The 18,979-nt window shown below is 45.1% G+C and overlaps 1 protein-coding gene across 1 annotated transcript in view; it reads left to right on the forward strand.

Annotated features, from left to right (window-relative positions):
* LOC137345322 (NACHT, LRR and PYD domains-containing protein 3-like) overlaps positions 1–18,979 on the forward strand; it is a 73,471-nt gene that overhangs the window by 5,143 nt on the left and 49,349 nt on the right. Inside the window, exons 2-3 of the mRNA XM_068008820.1 lie at positions 7,890–7,982; positions 10,975–11,141. Of these exons, the coding sequence (XP_067864921.1) occupies positions 7,907–7,982; positions 10,975–11,141 (243 nt within the window). The 5' untranslated portion in view covers positions 7,890–7,906. The remainder of the gene's footprint in view (positions 1–7,889; positions 7,983–10,974; positions 11,142–18,979) is intronic.

Here is an 18,979-nt window from a genome sequence, read left to right on the forward strand (position 1 = left end):
CTGGGGAGGATGGACCCAGTGTGATCAGACAGTGTGTAACCTGGGGAGGGTGGACCCAGTGAGATCAGACAGTGTGTAACCCGGGGAGGATGGACCCAGTGAGAACAGACATTGTGTAACCCTGGGAGGATGGACCCAGTGAGATCAGAGAGTGTGTAACCCGGGGAGGATGGACCCAGTGAGATCAGACAGTGTGTAACCCGGGGAGGATGGTCCCAGTGAGATCAGACAGTGAATAACCCGGGGAGGATGGTCCCAGTGAGATCAGACAGTGTGTAACCCGGGAGGATGGACCCAGTGAGATCAGACAGTGAATAACCCGGGGAGGATGGACCCGATGTGATCGGACAGTAAGTAACCCGGGGAGGATGGACCCAGTGAGATCAGACAGTATGTAACCCGGGGAGGGTGGACCCAGTGAGATCAGACAGTATGTAACCAGGGGAGGGTGGACCCAGTGTGATCAGCCAGTGAGTAACCCGGGGAGGATGGACACAGTGAGATCAGAGAGTATGTTACCCGGGGAGGGTGGACCCAGTGAGATCAGACAGTGTGTATCCCGGGGAGGATGGACCCAGTGAGATCGGACATTGTGTAACCCGGGGAGGATGGACCCAATGAGATCAGACAGTGTGTAACCGGGGGAGGATGTTACCAGTGTGATCAGACAGATTGTAACCCGGGGAGGATGGACCCAGTGTGATTAGACAGTGAATAACCCGGGGAGGATGGACACAGTGAGATCAGACAGTGTGTAACCCGGGGAGGATAGTTCCAGTCAGATCAGACAGTGTGTAACCCGGGGAGGTTGGACCCAGTGTGATCAGACAGTGAATAACCCGGGGAGGATGGACCCAGTGTGATTAGACAGTGTGTATCCCGGGGGGGATGGACCCAGTGAGATCAGACAGTGTGTAACCTGGGGAGGATGGACCCACTAAGATTAGACAGTGTGTATCCCGGGGGGGATGGACCCAGTGAGATCAGACAGTGTGTAACCCGGGGAGGATGGACACAGTGTGATCAGACAGTGTGTAACCCAGGGAGAATGGACACAGTGTGATCAGACAGTGTGTAACCCGGGGAGGATGGTCCCAGTGAGATCAGACAGTGTGTAACCCAGGGAGGATGGACCCAGTAAGATCGGACAGTAAGTAACCCGGGGAGGATGGATCCAGTGAGATCAGACAGTGAGTAATCTGGGGAGGGTGAACCCAGTGAGATCAGACAGTGTGTAACCCAGGAGGATGGACCCAGTGTGATCAGACAGTGCGTAACCCGGGGAGGATGGACCCAGTGTGATCAGACAGTGTGTAACCCGGGGAGGATGGTCCCAGTGAGATCAGACAGTGAGTAATCTGGGGAGGGTGAACCCAGTGAGATCAGACAGTGCGTAACCCGGGGAGGATGGACCCAGTGTGATCAGACAGTGTGTAACCCGGGGAGGATGGACCCAGTGTGATCAGACAGTGTGTAACCCGGGGAGGATGGACACAGTGTGATCAGACAGTGTGTAACCCGGGGAGGATGGTCCCAGTGAGATCTGACAGTGTGCAACCCGGGAGGATGGACCCAGTGTGATCAGACAGTGTGTAACCCACGGAGGATGGACCCAGTGAGATCGGACAGTAAGTAACCCGGGGAGGGTGGACCCAGTGAGATCAGACAGTGTGTAACCTGGGGAGGATGGACCCAGTGTGATCAGACAGTGTGTAACCTGGGGAGGGTGGACCCAGTGAGATCAGACAGTGTGTAACCCGGGGAGGATGGACCCAGTGAGAACAGACATTGTGTAACCCTGGGAGGATGGACCCAGTGAGATCAGAGAGTGTGTAACCCGGGGAGGATGGACCCAGTGAGATCAGACAGTGTGTAACCCGGGGAGGATGGTCCCAGTGAGATCAGACAGTGAATAACCCGGGGAGGATGGTCCCAGTGAGATCAGACAGTGTGTAACCCGGGAGGATGGACCCAGTGAGATCAGACAGTGAATAACCCGGGGAGGATGGACCCGATGTGATCGGACAGTAAGTAACCCGGGGAGGATGGACCCAGTGAGATCAGACAGTATGTAACCCGGGGAGGGTGGACCCAGTGAGATCAGACAGTATGTAACCCGGGGAGGGTGGACCCAGTGTGATCAGCCAGTGAGTAACCCGGGGAGGATGGACACAGTGAGATCAGAGAGTATGTAACCCGGGGAGGGTGGACCCAGTGAGATCAGACAGTGTGTATCCCGGGGAGGATGGACCCAGTGAGATCGGACATTGTGTAACCCGGGGAGGATGAACCCAATGAGATCAGACAGTGTGTAACCGGGGGAGGATGTTACCAGTGTGATCAGACAGATTGTAACCCGGGGAGGATGGACCCAGTGTGATTAGACAGTGAATAACCCGGGGAGGATGGACACAGTGAGATCAGACAGTATGTAACCCGGGGAGGATGGACACAGTGAGATCAGACAGTGTGTAACCCGGGGAGGATAGTTCCAGTCAGATCAGACAGTGTGTAACCCGGGGAGGATGGACCCAGTGTGATCAGCCAGTGAGTAACCCGGGGAGGATGGACACAGTGAGATCAGACAGTATGTAACCCGGGGAGGGTGGACCCAGTGAGATCAGACTGTGTGTAACCCGGGGAGGATGGACCCAAAGAGATCAGACAGTATGTAACCCGGGGAGGGTGGACCCAGTGTGATCAGCCAGTGAGTAACCCGGGGAGGATGGACAGTGAGATCAGACAGTGTGTATCCTGGGGAGGATGGACCCAGTGAGATCAGACAGTGTGTAACCCGGGGAGGATGGTCCCAGTGGGATCAGGCAGTGTGTCACCCGGGGAGGATGGTCCCAGTAAGATCAGACAGTGACTAACCCGGGGAGGATGGTCCCAGTGAGATCAGACAGTGTGTAACCCGGGAGGATGGACCCAGTGAGATCAGACAGTGAATAACCCAGGGAGGATGGATCCAGTGTGATCAGACAGTAAGTAACCCGGGGAGGATGGACCCAGTGAGATCAGACACTGTGTAACCCGGGGAGGATGGACCCAGTGAGATCAGACAGTGTGTAACCCGGGGAGAATGGTCCCAGTGTGATCAGACAGTGTGTAACCCGGGGAGGATGGTCCCAGTGAGATCAGACAGTGTGTAACCCGGGAGGATGGACCCAGTGAGATCAGACACTGTGTAACCCGGGGAGGATGGACCCAGTGAGAGCAGACAGTGTGTAACCCAGGGAGGATGGATACAGTGAGATCAGATACTGTGTAACCTGGTAAATTTTGAAAAATCCTTTCTTGGGATATGGGTTTCAGCTGAATTTTCACCTAATCCATATCGCAGCCTTTGCCCGTTATCCCGTTAAACGGTTAGAGAACAAAAATCTATTCGTTTGTGGTGTAAATTTAGCATTTTGCCCAGCATCAGTTGGTGTTTGCAGCAGTCACTTCCAAGGTTTTACCACCCTCACCCACAGATGTGTTTGCACACACCTCATATTCCAATTGGTAGACTATATCTCCTAATCCTAAATTTCCCATGCAACAGAAATGGTTTCTTTTTTATTTATCCTAACTGTTCCCATAATATGTTGAAAACGTCACTCCAATCACCATTCAATCTTAATTCCAGGAAATGTAACCCGAGCTTTTGGAATTTCTCCTTGAAATTTAACCCTTGAAGTTCCAGTATCACTGTAGTAAATCTGTGCTGCACTCTCTCCAAGGCCAATATATCCTTCCTGAGACCTGATGCTCAGAACTGACCACAGTACCTCCAGGTTAATGTGTGTCTGGAGAAATGATGCAGGAGAGAGTTTCAGATTCTGGGGGCAATGGAATAAGTTCTGGGGCAGGAGAAGATGGAGAAGATGGAGAGATTACACTTGAATGGAGCTGGGATCAATTTCCTCACTGTTTCGCTAACTGGTACTTTGGGCGAGGGTTTAAGTTAATTGGGCGGGGGAGGGGGGTTGGTGGAAAACCAGAATGAAATGTTGTGAGAGGAAACTAGATGCACGGAAGACTGGGAGAGGCAAACAGCACTAATGTAAAGAATAGTGCAGTGAACAAGGGATTGGACAACAGCCAAATGTGAAGCAGTCGAAGATATGTTTGGAGTGCAGATACCTGAATACATGTGGCATGGTAAATAAGGTCAGTGAGCTGCAGGCGCAAGTCGCCACATGGAAGAATGATACAATGGCAGCAGCAGAGATATTCCAAGAAGGAGCAAATTGGGCAATTAATATTCCTGACTACAAGGTATTCGGGAACGTTCAGAAGAAGGAAAGCGTTTGCAGTATTGATAAAATAAAATGCTATTGCAGCTCTGGAGAAGGTTGATGTTGTCGAGTGGTGTCAGGCAAGCCTCCCATTGGCCAAGACTGAGGCACACAGTATTTCGCCACATGAACATTAAATTTAACATTGCAAGCCTCTGACTAGAAAGGCATTTGCATCATAACAGACAGTGTTGGAACAAGTGACCCAGTCTTTGCTTCCCCAGTACACACAAGCAGTGGTCAGACCAGATTTAGTCACATGACTAGCTGGCTGTTCGTTTTTTGAACTTGCCACAGATTTGAACTCAGACAACTGTTTTCTCCTGGAGTGAGAACATCTCTCTCCTGTCTGTTCTCATCTCACTCTCACCAGCTTTGGAAACCATTGAACACATATGAACACCAAGAGTGAAAAGTCTCCGACAGTGAGCAAGGTTTAAGAAGAATACTGGGCCCCAACGAAAAGTAAGAGCTGTCTACAATCAAGGACTTTATGGCGAGCTGGACACAGAAACAGTAACAAGAAACCCCCTTTAGAGACTGCCTCAAACCTCTCCATTTTATTTTTATTCTCTTTCCTGTCTCTATTTGCATGTGTGTATCGCGTATGCATGCTTGCATGAGGCGTGGCGTATAGCCATAGGTGTTAACCATATTAGGGTTTACGGTTTAATAAATTTCATTTTTCTTATTTAAACCTAAGAAAGCCTGTTGTGCTCATTTCTTTGCCTTGTAATTGGAAAGTGGTGAACAAGGATTCACCAAGGGGAAGCTCAAAACACAATGTGTTAAAAATTAAACCCTGTTACAATAAGACTAGGTGAAGCACAGCAAAAGACCCCTCGAAACCTTTCTCACCTGGTTGTAACAGTGGAGAAGGACAAGAATGTATTTGATTACAATTAAACAACAATAGAGGAGCTATTGCATTACTGAGTAATATAGGCCACCAAATAATGGGCAAGTGATTGAGGAGCAAATTGCAGGCAATTTATAGGAAGATGTAAGAACCGCAGTGTAGTAATGAAGGGAAATTTCAATAATCCTAATATAGACAGGAATAATAACAGTGTAACCTACAAAGAGTGGGAGAAATTCCTAAAATGTATACCAGAGAACTTCCTTTATCAGTGTTTCCAGCCCAACAAGGAAGGAAGTTTTGCTGAATCTAGTTCTGTGAAGATAAGAACATAAGAAATAGGAACAGGAGGCCCCTTGAGTCTGCTCCAGTATTCAGTACGATCATGGCTGATCTTCTGCCTCAACTCCACTTTCCCGCCCACTCCCCATATCTCTCGATTCCCTGAGAAATCAAAAATCTATCTATCTCGGATTTAAATATTCTTAATGAGGGAACATCCACAACCCTCTGGGGTAGAGAAATCTCAAGATTCCCTCTGGGGAAGAAAGTGGAGAAATGTAGCATGTTTTAGTGGGAGAGCATTTGTGGAACCGTGATCATAATCTCATCCAGCTTCGAATAATAATAGTAATGGAAAAGGACAAGGTACAACCAAGCATAAAAATACTTCAGTACAAGAGGACTCACTTTACTGAGTTGAAAAGGGCTCAGATGGATTGGAATCAAAAAGTGTTCAGCAAATCAGTAATGAAAAATGGGAGGATGTCAAATAGGAGATGCTTTATCCAGAGTAGACACATTCCTATTGGAGCACGGGAAGAAGGAAGGAACGGCATTCACACCTAGAGCACCCTGGGTGATAAACGATATACAGGTCAAAATGAGACAGAAAGAAATGGTACATGGGAATTGTAAAGTTCGTACTGCAGTGGAGAACAAACCTGAATGTAGAAAATGCAAAGGAGATCTTAAAGGGAATATGAGGGGCCAAGAGAGAGAATGAGAATAGATTAGCGGCTAACATAAAAGGGAATCCAGAATTGTTTTATAATACATAATAATGAAAGGGTAGTCAGAGGAATAGTGGGCCTGATTAAGGACCAAAAAATGAGAATTTATGGAGGCAGAGGGCATGGATGAGATACTAAATGAGTAATTTACATGTGCTTTCACTAGGGAAGAGGAGGCTGTCAATGCAGCATGAAAGGAGGAGGCAGGAGTGATATTGAGTGGAATAAAAATAGACAAAGAGAATGTACTTAAAAGGTTGGCAGTCCTTTAAAGTAGAAAATTCATCAGATCTGATTGGGATGTATCCTGAATTACTGAGGGAAGGAAGGGTGGAAATTGAGGAGACTGTGGCCACAATCTTCTAATCCTCCTCGGATGAGGGGTGGTGCCAGAGGACTGGAGGATTGCAAATGTTACATCCCTGTTCAAAAAAGGGAAGAGAGATACACCTGCCAACAACAGGCCAACCAGCCGAATGTCATTGGTGGGGAAACTCTTGGAAACAATAATCCAGAAAAAAATTAATTGGCACTTGAAAACTTATGGGCCAATAAATGAAAGTCAGTCCAGATCTGTTAAAGGCAAATTGAGTTTTCCTAAAGTCATCAACTTCTTCAATGAAGTCATGGAGTGGTTTGATGAGGATAGTGGGTTGATGTATATATGGACTTTCAAAAGCTGCATGACAATGGTTTTTTTTATTCATTCAAGGGATGTGGGCGTTACTGGCTAGGCCAGCATTTATTGCCCATCCCTAATTGCCCATCCCTAATTGCCCTTGAGAAGGTGGTGGTGAGCTGCCTTCTTGAACAGCTGCAGTCCATGTGAGGTAGGTACACCCACAGTGCTGTTAGGAAGAGAGTTACAGGATTTTGACCCAGCGACAATGAAGGAACGGCGATATAGTTCCAAGTCAGGATGGTGTGTGACTTGGAGGGGAACTTGCAGGTGGTGGTGTTCCCATGAATCTGCTGCTCTTGTCCTTCGAGGTGGTAGAGGTTGCGGGTTTGGAAGGTGCTGTCGAAGGAGCCTTGGTGCCATATAATAGACTTGTTAGCAAAATGAAAGGCCATAGGGTTAAAGGGACAGATGGATACAAAATTGTCTAAGGGACAGAAAGCGGAGAATGCTGGTGAGATGACGTTTTTCAGACTGGAGAGAAAAATGTAATGGTGCTCCCAGGGGTTGGTATCAGGAACACTGCACTTTTGGATGTATATTAATGACCTGAACTTGGGTGTGCAGGGCACAAAACCCAGTCAACAGTTCGGGGAATAATGACATGCTTCTGGAGGACATAGACAGGTAAAATGGGCAGACACATGGCAGATGAAATTTAGCAGAAAAGTGTGCTTGGTAAATTTTGGCAGGAAGAATAAGGAGAGGCAATATGTATGCAGTGAGGTACAATTTTAAACAAGTGCAACAACAGAGACATGTTGGTGTACCTGAAGGGTTGGAGGCAGATCAAGTTGAGAAGGCTGTTTAAAAAACATGTATGTGATCCTTGGTTTTCTTCATGGAGGATTAGATTAAAATAAAACAAGGAGTTTATACTAAACCTTTACAAAACACTGGTTAGTACTCAGCTGGAATATTGTGTTCAATTCTGGGCACCACAATATAAGAAGGATATCAAGGCCTTGCAGAGGATGTGGAAGAGACTTACTAGAATAGTAGAAGGGATGAGGGACTTCATATTCTGCTGTAACCTGGAATACAATGTTTTGCAGATAACGTGCGAACTGAAATGGAGAATTCATCGAGTAATCAACGTCATCTTCAAGGCCCTGCTGCAAGGGAAGGTGATCAGGACACAGGAACCGGTACTAGTAAACAAAGTCAGATTCAATGAGGCGTGCAGGAGGACATGCCAGGACAGTACCAGGCATACCTAACAATGCGGTGCAGCCACAACACAGGACTGCATACATGCTAAACAGCAGAAGCAGCATGTGATAGACAGAGCCAAGTGATCCCACAACCAATAGATCAGATCAAAGCTCTGCAGTCCTGCCACATCCAGTCCTGAATAGTGGTGGACAAGTTAACAACTTACTGGAGGAGGAGGCTCCACAAACATCCCCATTCTCAATGATGGGATGCCCAGCACATTAGTGTAAAAGACGAGGCTGAAGCATTTAGAACCATCGAAAAATTACAGCAGAGAAGGAGGCCATGCAACCCGTCTTGTCCGTGCTGGCTGAAAAAAATAATTTAATTAAAAATTTGGAACAATCTTCAGCTAGAAATGCGAGTTAATGATCCATCTTGGCTTTCTCCTGAAGTCCCCAGAATTACAGATGTCAGTCTTGAGCCAATTCGATTCACTCCATGTGAAATCAAGAAATGGGTTAAGGCATTGGATACGTCAAAGGCTATGGGCCCTGACAACATCGTGATAGATGTACTGAAGACTTGTGCTGTAGAACCAGCTGTGCCCCTAGCCAAGCTGTTCCAGTACAGCTACAACACTGGCATCTGCCCGACAATGTAGAAAATTGCCCAGTATGTCCTGTCCACAAAAAGCAGGACAAATCCAACCCGACCAATTACCGCACCATCAGTTTACTCTCAATCATCATCAAAGTGATGGGCAAATACGGATGAGCAACAAATGCCTTGCCAGTCATGCTCACACCCGGAGAATGAATTTTTAAAAAGACATGGCACGGTAATTGGCCAAATTGGATTTGCCCTGCTTTACGTGGACAGGACATACCTGGACAATTTGCCTCATTGTCAGGTAGATGCCAGTGTTGTAGCTGTACTGGAACAACTTTGCTAGTGAAAGTCTAGTTCTGGAGCACAAGTCTTCAGTGCTACAGCTGAGCTGTTGTCAGAGCCCATAGCCTTTGCTGTATCCCAGGCCTTCATCCATTTCTTGATATGTGGAGTGAATCAAATTGATTGAAGACTGGTATCTGTGATGGTGGGAGACTCAGGAGGAGATCGCGTTGGATCACTCACTCAGCACTTCTGACAGAAGAGGTTGCGAATGCGTCAGCTTTGTCTTTTGCCCCTCCACAGGATGAACTGTGGCTGCGGCTGTGACCTGATGATCTGCATGGTTCCGGGAAGGGGGTATTTAAAGGAGGTGCCTTGCCCCACCCCAGCCTAATGTTGGGAGGCTGCCTTTAGAGAGCTGCTGAGCTCTGTACTTGGTGGGGGGTGGGGGGGGGGGGGGCTGCTGCAAAGAGGGGAAAATACTGGCAGTTTCATAAAATGGCCTCTAATTGGGCCCTTAATTTCCCTGATTGGCTGCCCGCCTTCATGAAGCGAGCAGTTGGACCTTGTCCTGGCCTGATCCTGGGAAATTCTCCCACAGGCAGGGATATTTCGGGGCACTCTCCGTGCGTGGCTTCACCTATTTTCTCAGCCTCCCTGCTTCCAACCCCTGTCTCCACTGGGCTGGTAAAATTCAGCCCATTGACTTAGAGGACGGTGTTCCTGAGCAAAGGTGTGACACCAGGGAACTGGAAGCTGCACCGAATGTTGAGAGGGCTGGAGGTTGAGAACAATTTATCCACATGAATAGGAGAGCAATAGTGGTGGAAGATTCTATAGTCAGAGGAATAGACAAACTCTTCTACAGCCCTGAGCATGTCCCAAATGGTAAGTTACCTCCCCGGTGTCAGAGGGTAGAACATTCTGGAATGGGTGGGACAAACTCTGGGAAGGAATGGATAGTGGGAAATAATCATGGTCAGAACCAGTAACACAGATAGAAATATATTTATCGAGGGAATATTATGGACAGCACGAGGGATGTGATCTATAGGATAGGTCCTGCGTTTTCAAAAGGTTCAGGGAAAGGTTCCTAGTCATAACATTGTGAGCGGGCAGAAAAGTAGTCATGGACACCAGTATTAATAAAGGGCTGTGATATCTCTAGAACAGGAAACATGCACTGATGCTACGTGTTTAATGTATTAAAAGTCTTTTCATGCTTCATAGGAGCGTTATCAAACAAAACCGGATTCCGAAACACATAAGGAGATATTGGACAGATGACCAAAAGCGTGGTCAAAGCGTTAGGTTTTAAAGATCATCTTAAATTCAGAAAGAGTGACAAATTAATGATAAGATAGAATCCATATGTACCGAGTTAAGCAATAGGAAGAGAAATAGCACAATTCTCATTGGGTTTGGTAGGCTAGCAAGCAGTGGAGGTGAGAAAAGGCTAAACTAAAGGAATGTAGTTGTGAATGAGGTTTTGAAAGATATAAAATATTCCCTTCAATTTCTGAAAAATGTTTGTGGTTAGAGATCATTAGAAAATGATTTGGATCTGAGAAACATAGCCGCATTGGATACATTGCTGGGTCAAGAGTTAATACTCCCTTGGCAATTAAAGGAAGTCATAGAGGAAGTAGGAGGGACTCTGACCATAAATTTTCAATCCGAACTTAATATCAAAAACTATACAGGTGGACTGAAGGAGCCCAAGCAATGCTTCTGTCAAAACAGGGAGAGAAGATCAAATGTGTAACTAGAGACCAATTAGTCTCTGTCAGTTGTGCACAAACTCCAAGAATCTCTTAATTTCACGTTGAATTAGTGAATATATAGAGGATAATGAGTGGAGGCTGGAATAGATTAACTGTAAACAAGTGGTATTTGACAAATTTATTGCTGCTTTGTGGAGACGTGTCTATATAGATAGACAGAATGTAGCACACTGACTGCAGATGGGCTATCAGCAAGTGTTTGGTAATGTGGCTCACAGGAGGTTTAAGACACTTGGTAAAAGTGGAAGTATTGTCACCCTGATAGAAAATCAATAATGTTTTTAGTTTTCTCCATATTTGATCACAGATCGAGACTGTAAAATCACTGAGTTTTTCACAAAGTGTGATGACTACCAGCTGTTCCTGCTGACAAAATTCTACTGGGACAGACTAGAACAGGCGATTGAAGAAGTGGTGGATGGAGTCAGCTCGTTGTTAACATACGGGCGGCATTTCAGTGGACAAGAACATCGGGTAAGTGGGACGGATGAAAAGTGAATTTGGATTCTTAAAGATCACTGAACTGACAGGATATCAGATCTTAGAATCATAGAATATTACAGAAGAGAAACAGAAAAAATGAATAAACTGAAAATATTTCTGTCTGAAACAGTGATACAAAGAGGTGAAAATACCCAGGGGATCTGTCAGTATCTATACAAAGGATAGGGAATGGTTCAGGTAGAATTCTTGCATGGAGTGGAAACAATGGGCAATATTTTAATGGGACTCAGAAAATGAGAGACCAGAGGCAACAGACAAAAATTTAGAGTGATGGTCATGAGTTGATTGATTGGAAAGCTACTTCAAAGAAATTAGACGGACGGGGATAAAGCAGAAAACTACAGACCATCATCGACCTAACATTGATGGTGGGTACATTTTTGGAAACCATTATCAGGAACATAATAAAGTTTCATCTGGAAAGGCATGGATTAATAAAGGAGAATCAGCGTGCACTTGTTAAAGACAACTCATGTCTGACTAACTTTGATGAATTTCTTTGATACTGTTAGAGAGAAGGTTGATAAAGGTTGTGTAGTAGATGTTGTATATGTGGATTTTCAGAAGGCTTTCGACAAGGTGCCAAACAGTAGGCATACTAATACGATGGAATCCCATGGAATAAAGTGGAATGAATAGAAAATTGGCTCGTTGACAGGCAGCAAAGTGTGGTGGTGGATGGATTTTTTTTCAGGCTGAGAGATGGTTTGCAGTGCTGTTCCCCATGTGGTTAGTTTTGGATCCATTACTCTTCAGCATTTTAAAAGACCTGGACTCAGGATTAGGAAGCAGAATTTCAGTTTGCAGATGATAAAAAACTTGGCAAAGTAATAAATATTGATGAGGATAGTTATAGGTTTCAGGAAGACATGGACGTGATGGTGAAATGAGCTGATGCGTGACTGAGTTTTCAATGTGGAGAAGTACGAAGTGATGCTCTTTGGGAGGATGAATATGGATAGACAGTATATTGCAAATGGCCCAATTCTGAAAAGTGTAAATGAGCAGAAGGACTGTGTGTCCAAATACACACATTCTTAAAGGTGGTAAGGCAAATTGATAAGGTGATTAAAAAGCGTAACAGTTACTTGTGCTTATAAATTGTGGAAGAGAATATAAAAGCAAAGAGGTCATTGTAGAACTTTGTAACTGACTGGGGTTAGGCCTTGGTTGGCATATCATGGAAAATTCTGATCGTCACACTTCAGGAAAGATGTAAAGGCCTTAGAAAGGGTACAGAAAGATTTACCATGATGTTATCCAAGATGAGGGACTAGAGTTATAAGGAGAGGTTGGAAAACTATGACTGTTCTTCTTGGAATAGAGAAGATTGAGAGGTGACCTAATCGTGGTTTCAAGGTGATTGGTTTTGATAGGATAGCTGGAGAGTTTGCTGTGTGGGTTGTTAATGAGAGCTCAGAGATTCAAAATCAATGACAAGAGATCTAGCGGGGAGATATGCTGATTTTTTTTTCAGTCAAGAGTTTTCTGGATCTCGGATGTTACACCAGAAAAAGTGACAGAAGCGGATTCCATAAATAATTTTCAAAGGGAGTTGGATAGTTTTGTGAGAATAGGGAACTGATAGGGTTATGAACAAAAAGTGGGAATGTGGAACTGCTCTTTCAAAGAGGCAATGCAGGTAAGACAGACTGAATTGTCACCTCCTGTGCTGTTAGTTGCTGTTATTCTATTTTATCATCTGTGGAGTAAATGAGAGAAAAGGAACAACAAAAATATTAAATTGTATGAGAGCCAAATAAGCAAACTAACCAAACAAAAACAAATTCTGGGGATTGAAAACTGTTCCTGTACAGGTTTTCTTCTCTCATACATTACCAGGAGTCAATTTCAACTTGGATAGAGGCATAGTACTGGAAGTAGACCTTACAGGGAGCATCACTCCTTGAAGATACTTTAAGAAATGCATGAAAACAGCCTGCTGCCAGTTATCTTTAATGGAATTAGAACCATGTAGACATGAAGATCAGACAAGGTGTATAATTGGCGGTCGATCATACACCACCGGTCCAAGTTGAAAATCTAGAGAACTGAACCTCATCCTAACTTCCTGTTCACAATCCATTTCCATTAATAACCCACCAATCGAATCACAACCTCCTGTGCCCTACTTGCAGAGGTGGGATCAACTTCTAAAGAGAGTGGCAACAGGAATTTGGTACGTTGTGTGTGAAAAGTATTACTACTATGTTGCTATCAATCTGATAGTTAACATAATTTTCTTACTTTATACATTTACTTTAAAACTGCAAGCCAGAGTTATTTAACAGTCAGTTATGTACCTGACTAGATGCTAATTATTGTCATTAAGTGTTGATTGACTGGTTGTAACTCAGGCATTTCTAAAAGGTATATATTAGAGGGATATCTAATACAGTGGGAACACACAGAGCTGTGTACACAGAGCTGGGAGAATCTACTAAACGGAGTGGCAGTAGGGATTTGGTGAAATTGGAAATGCGGTGCTTTCAAGAAAGGGGCAACATTAAATAATCACCCTGGAGGAAATAGTAAAAATAATGTCAAAATCAACACACAGAGAAGCTGCAGAACCTGAGGAAATTAAGTTAAATATATAGTTAAGTATCTAGATATCATTTTGTGTGTTTAGTATCATTACTGGTTAATGTTAAGCCTGAGTGAACAAAGATGTAATAGTAGTGCAGTTAAGTGGAAGTAATAGGAAAACCTACTAAGTAATTAAATTCTAACTGCTTTTCGACATATTAATACCTGACAGACAGCTAAGTAATTAATCACTGTAACTAATTACTAATTTATTTAACATCACGCTAAATCCATCTTTTTAATAAAATTAGATTTCAAGTGACCAATTAGTTCAAGAAATTCTTTTCTTTCTTTCTTTTGGGCCTCCTTATCTCGAGAGACAATGGATACGCGCCTGGAGGTGGTCAGTGGTTTGTGAAGCAGCGCCTGGAGTGGCTATAAAGGCCAATTCTGGAGTGACAGGCTCTTCCACAGGTGCTGCAGAGAAATTTGTTTGTCGGGGCTGTTGCACAGTTGGCTCTCCCCTTGCGCCTGTGTCTTTTTTCCTGCCAACTACTAAGTCTCTTCGACTCGCCACAATTTAGCCCTGTCTTTATGGCTGCCCGCCAGCTCTGGCGAATGCTGGCAACTGACTCCCACGACTTGTGATCAATGTCACACGATTTCATGTTGCGTTTGCAGACGTCTTTATAGCGGAGACATGGACGGCCAGTGGGTCTGATACCAGTGGCGAGCTCGCTGTACAACGTGTCTTTGGGGATCCTGCCATCTTCCATGCGGCTCACATGGCCAAGCCATCTCAAGGGCTGCTGACTCAGTAGTGTGTATAAGCTGGGGGTGTTGGCCGCTTCAAGGACTTCTGTGTTGGAGATATAGTCCTGCCACCTGATGCCAAGTATTCTCCGAAGGCAGCGAAGATGGAATTAATTGAGATGTCGCTCTTGGCTGGCATACGTTGTCCAGGCCTCGCTGCCGTAGAGCAAGGTACTGAGGACACAGGCCTGATACACTCGGACTTTTGTGTTCCGTGTCAGTGCGCCATTTTCCCACACTCTCTTGGCCAGTCTGGACATAGCAGTGGAAGCCTTACCCATGCGCTTGTTGATTTCTGCATCTAGAGACAGGTTACTGGTGATAGTTGAGCCTAGGTAGGTGAACTCTTGAACCACTTCCAGAGCGTGGTCGCCAATATTGATGGATGGAGCATTTCTGACGTCCTGCCCCATGATGTTCGTTTTCTTGAGGCTGATGGTTAGGCCAAATTCATTGCAGGCAGCCGCAAACCTGTCGATGAGACTCTGCAGGCACTCTTCAGTGTGAGATGTTAAAGCAGCATCGTCAGCAAAGAGGAGTTCTCTGATGAGGGCTTTCCGTACTTTGGACTTCGCTCTTAGACGGGCAAGGTTGAACAACCTGCCCCCTGATCTTGTGTGGAGGAAAATTCCTTCTTCAGAGGATTTGAACGCATGTGAAAGCAGCAGGGAGAAGAAAATCCCAAAAAGTGTGGGTGCGAGAACACAGCCCTGTTTCACACCACTCAGGATAGGAAAGGGCTCTGATGAGGAGCCACCATGTTGAATTGTGCCTTTCATATTGTCATGGAATGAGGTGATGATACTTAGTAGCTTTGGTGGACATCCGATCTTTTCTAGTAGTCTGAAGAGACCACGTCTGCTGACGAGGTCAAAGGCTTTGGTGAGATCAATGAAAGCAATGTTGAGGGGCATCTGTTGTTCACGGCATTTCTCCTGTATCTGACGAAGGGAGAACAGCATGTCAATGGTCGATCTCTCTGCACGAAAGCCACACTGTGCCTCAGTTCAAGAAATAAACACCAGATAACCAATCAATGAGTTAATAAATTAGTAATGATGTAGCAGTGCAGGCAGTGTGGCTGGACTGCAATAGGTTGGGGTTTATTGACAACAGGACTGTCCCAGACCACAGCATCTGCAAGAAATGTTTCTGCTTCGAGACACTGACTCACAGTTGTTGAGCTGGAGTCCAAGCTAGAGACACTCCGACACATAAGGGAGAACATAAGAGTATAAGAAATACAAACAGGAGTATGTCTTATGGCCCATAGAATCATTCCGCCATTCAGTAAGGTAATAGCTGAACTTCTACATCAATTCCACTTTCCTACTGGAGCCCTATATCTCTTGATTCCATTTGTGCCTGAAAATTTATCTATCTCAATCTTGAATATACTCATCTACTGAGCGTCCACTGCCTTACGGGGCAGAGAATTTCAAAGATTCACAACACTCTGAGTAAAGATATTACTCCCCATCTCTCCTAAATGGCTGAACCCTTACCCTGATACTATGACCCCTTGTTCCAGACCATCCAGTCAGGTAATACATCCTGTCAACATCTACCCTGTGAAGCCCATTAAGAATTTTAAATGTTTCAATGAGATCACCACTATTCTTCGAAACTCCAGAGAATTGTGCCCAAGGAGGAGGAATTACTAGGCAAATTCCTCCAGAGTACAGTGACATACCAGAGTCAAATATCGGGCAGAAGAGAAGAATGTAACAGTGAGTCATTCTGGTATCAGGAACATAGGAGAGATTGTGAAGGAGTTCCAGCCGACACTGTTCCATTCCAGCAGGTACCAAGAACTCGACATTCATAGGAATAAGGAGAAAGACTGGAAAGGAGAGTGAGAATCGTAACCAAAGTACCCATGGACCAGATGGTAGTGCAAGAGGAGGAGGTGCAGACTAGAAAGATTGTAGTTATAGGGAATTTTATAACTAGAGGGATCGACAGTCCGTCTGTCAGTAGTAATGATTGAGAATCCAAACAATGTGTTGCCTACTGGATGCCAGGGTAAGGGAGATCTTGAAATGGCCGGAAAAAAGATTTGGAAAGATGGGGGAAGTTCAGTCGTTCCGTTCCTTGTTGGAACCAAGGACACAGGAGAAACTGAGGAAGAGGTTCTGCTAAGGGACTATCAGGAGTTGGGAGCTAAATTGAAAAACAGGACATCACCTGAAATAATCTTGGGATTATTACTCAGTCATATACAAATTGGCAGAGGGACAAAGAGATTAAGGGACAAAGGCTGCAATCTCTGGATTAGTCCCTGTGCCACGTGCTAATGAGTATAGGAGGATAGAGCAGATGAATACGTGGCTGACGAGATGGTGCAAGAGGGAGGGCTTTAGTTTCCTGGATCACTGGATCTGTTTCTGGCAAAGGTGGGACCTCTACAAGTTGGACGGATTGCACCTGAACCGGAACGGGACCAACATCCTTGCAGGGAGGTTTGCTAGTGCTGTTGGGGGGCGGGGGGAGGGGGGAGGTGGTGGTGGTTTAAACTAATTGGCAGGGGGATGGGATACAGAGTGGAGGTACAGTGGGGGGTGATGCACAGTCAAATATAGAAGAGCAACTGAATCATTCTGGAAGGCAGAGCAAATATAGACCTGTTAAGGCACAGATGAAAAATGCAAGACTGAATTGCATCTATTTTAATGCAAGGAGCCTTACTAGTAAGGCAGATGAATTGAGGGTGTTGATTTGCACATGGGATTATGATACTATTGCTATCACAGAGACATGGTTGAGGGAGTGGCAGGACTGGCAGGGTATAAAATCTTCAGACATGACATGGGAGGGGGTAAAAGAGGAGGTGGCATTGCACTGTTGATCAAGGAGTCAATTACTGCAGGAAGGAGGGATGATATCTTAAGAAGGTTCCTCAAATGAGGCCACATGGGTAGAACTTGAAAACAAAAAGGGGGCAATCGCATGGCTGGGAGTGTACTACAGGTCTCCAAACAGTCAGGGAGAGATAGAGGAGCAGATATGTAGGCAAATCTCAGAGAGGTGTAAAAGTGATAAGGTAATAATAGTAGGGATTTCAACTTCCCCAATATCAACTGGGATAGTCTCAGTGCAAAAAGCTTAGAGGGGGCAGAATTCGTAAAATGCATACAGGAGAGCTTTTTGAGTCAGTATGTAGAAAGTCCTACAAGACAAGGGGAAGTACTGGACCTAATCCAAGGGAATGAAGCTGGACAAGTGGTAGAAATGCCAGTGGGGGAGCATTTCGGCGATAGTGACTATAACTCTGTAAGATTTAAGGTAGTTATGGAAAAGGACAAAGATGGACCAGAAATAAAGGTACTGAATTGGGGGAAGGCCGATTTCAATATGATTAAACAGGATCTGGCCAAAGTGGACTAGGAGCAGCGACTTGTTGGAAAGTCTACATCAGACTAGTGGGAGTCAGTCAAAGAGGAATTAGTGAGAGTACAGACCCATTAAGGTGAAGGGTAGGACCAACAAGTCCAGGGAACCCTGGTTGTCAATGGATATAAAGGATTGGATTAGAAAAAAAAGGAGGCTTATGGCAGATTTGGAGTGCTGAAAGCAGCGGAGGCACTAGAGGAGTATAGAAAGTGCGGGGGAGGGGGGGGGACTTAAAACAGTAATTAGGAGAGCTAAGAGGGGGCATGGAAAAATACTGGCAGGCAAGATAAAGGAAAATCCTAAGGCATTTTATAAGTATATTAAGGGCAAGAGGGTAACTGGGGAAAGAGTAAGGCCCATTAGGGACCAAAGTGGCAATCTGTGTGTGGAGCCGGAGGACATGGGTGAGGTTTAAAATGATTACTTTTCATCTGTGTTCACTATGGAGAAGGAAGATGTAGATGTAGAGATCAGGGAGGGGGATTGTGATATACTTCAACATATTAGCATTGAAAGGGAGGAAGTATTAGCTGTTTTAGCAGGCTTAAAAGTGGATAAATCCCCAGGCTCAGATGAGATGTATCCCAGGCTGTTATCTGAGGCATGGAAGAGATAGGAGGGGCTCTTGACACAAATTTTCAAATCCTCTGTGGCCACAGGAGAGGTACCAGAGGGCTGGAGGACGGTAAATGTGGTACCATTATTCAAGAAGGGTAGTAGGGATAAACCAGGTAATTACAGGCTGGTGAGTCGAACATCAGTGGTTGGGAAACTATTGGAAAAAAATTCTATGGGACAGGATTAATCTCCACTTGGTGAGGCAGGGATTAATCAGGGATAGTTAGCATGGGTTTGTCAGAGGGAGATTGTGTCTAACTAACTTGATTGAATTTTTCGAGGTGGTGACAAGATGTGTAGATGAGAGTAAAGCAGTAGATGTAGTAGACATGGACTTCAGTAAGGCTTTTGATAAGGTCCCGCATGGGAGATTGGTTATCCGGGGCAGTTTGGTAAATTGGATGCAAAATTGGCTTAGTGGCAGGAAACAGAGGGTAATGGTCGAGGGTTATTTT

The sequence above is a fragment of the Heterodontus francisci genome, chromosome 28, assembly GCF_036365525.1.
Source record: "Heterodontus francisci isolate sHetFra1 chromosome 28, sHetFra1.hap1, whole genome shotgun sequence".
Lineage (NCBI taxonomy): Eukaryota > Metazoa > Chordata > Chondrichthyes > Heterodontiformes > Heterodontidae > Heterodontus > Heterodontus francisci.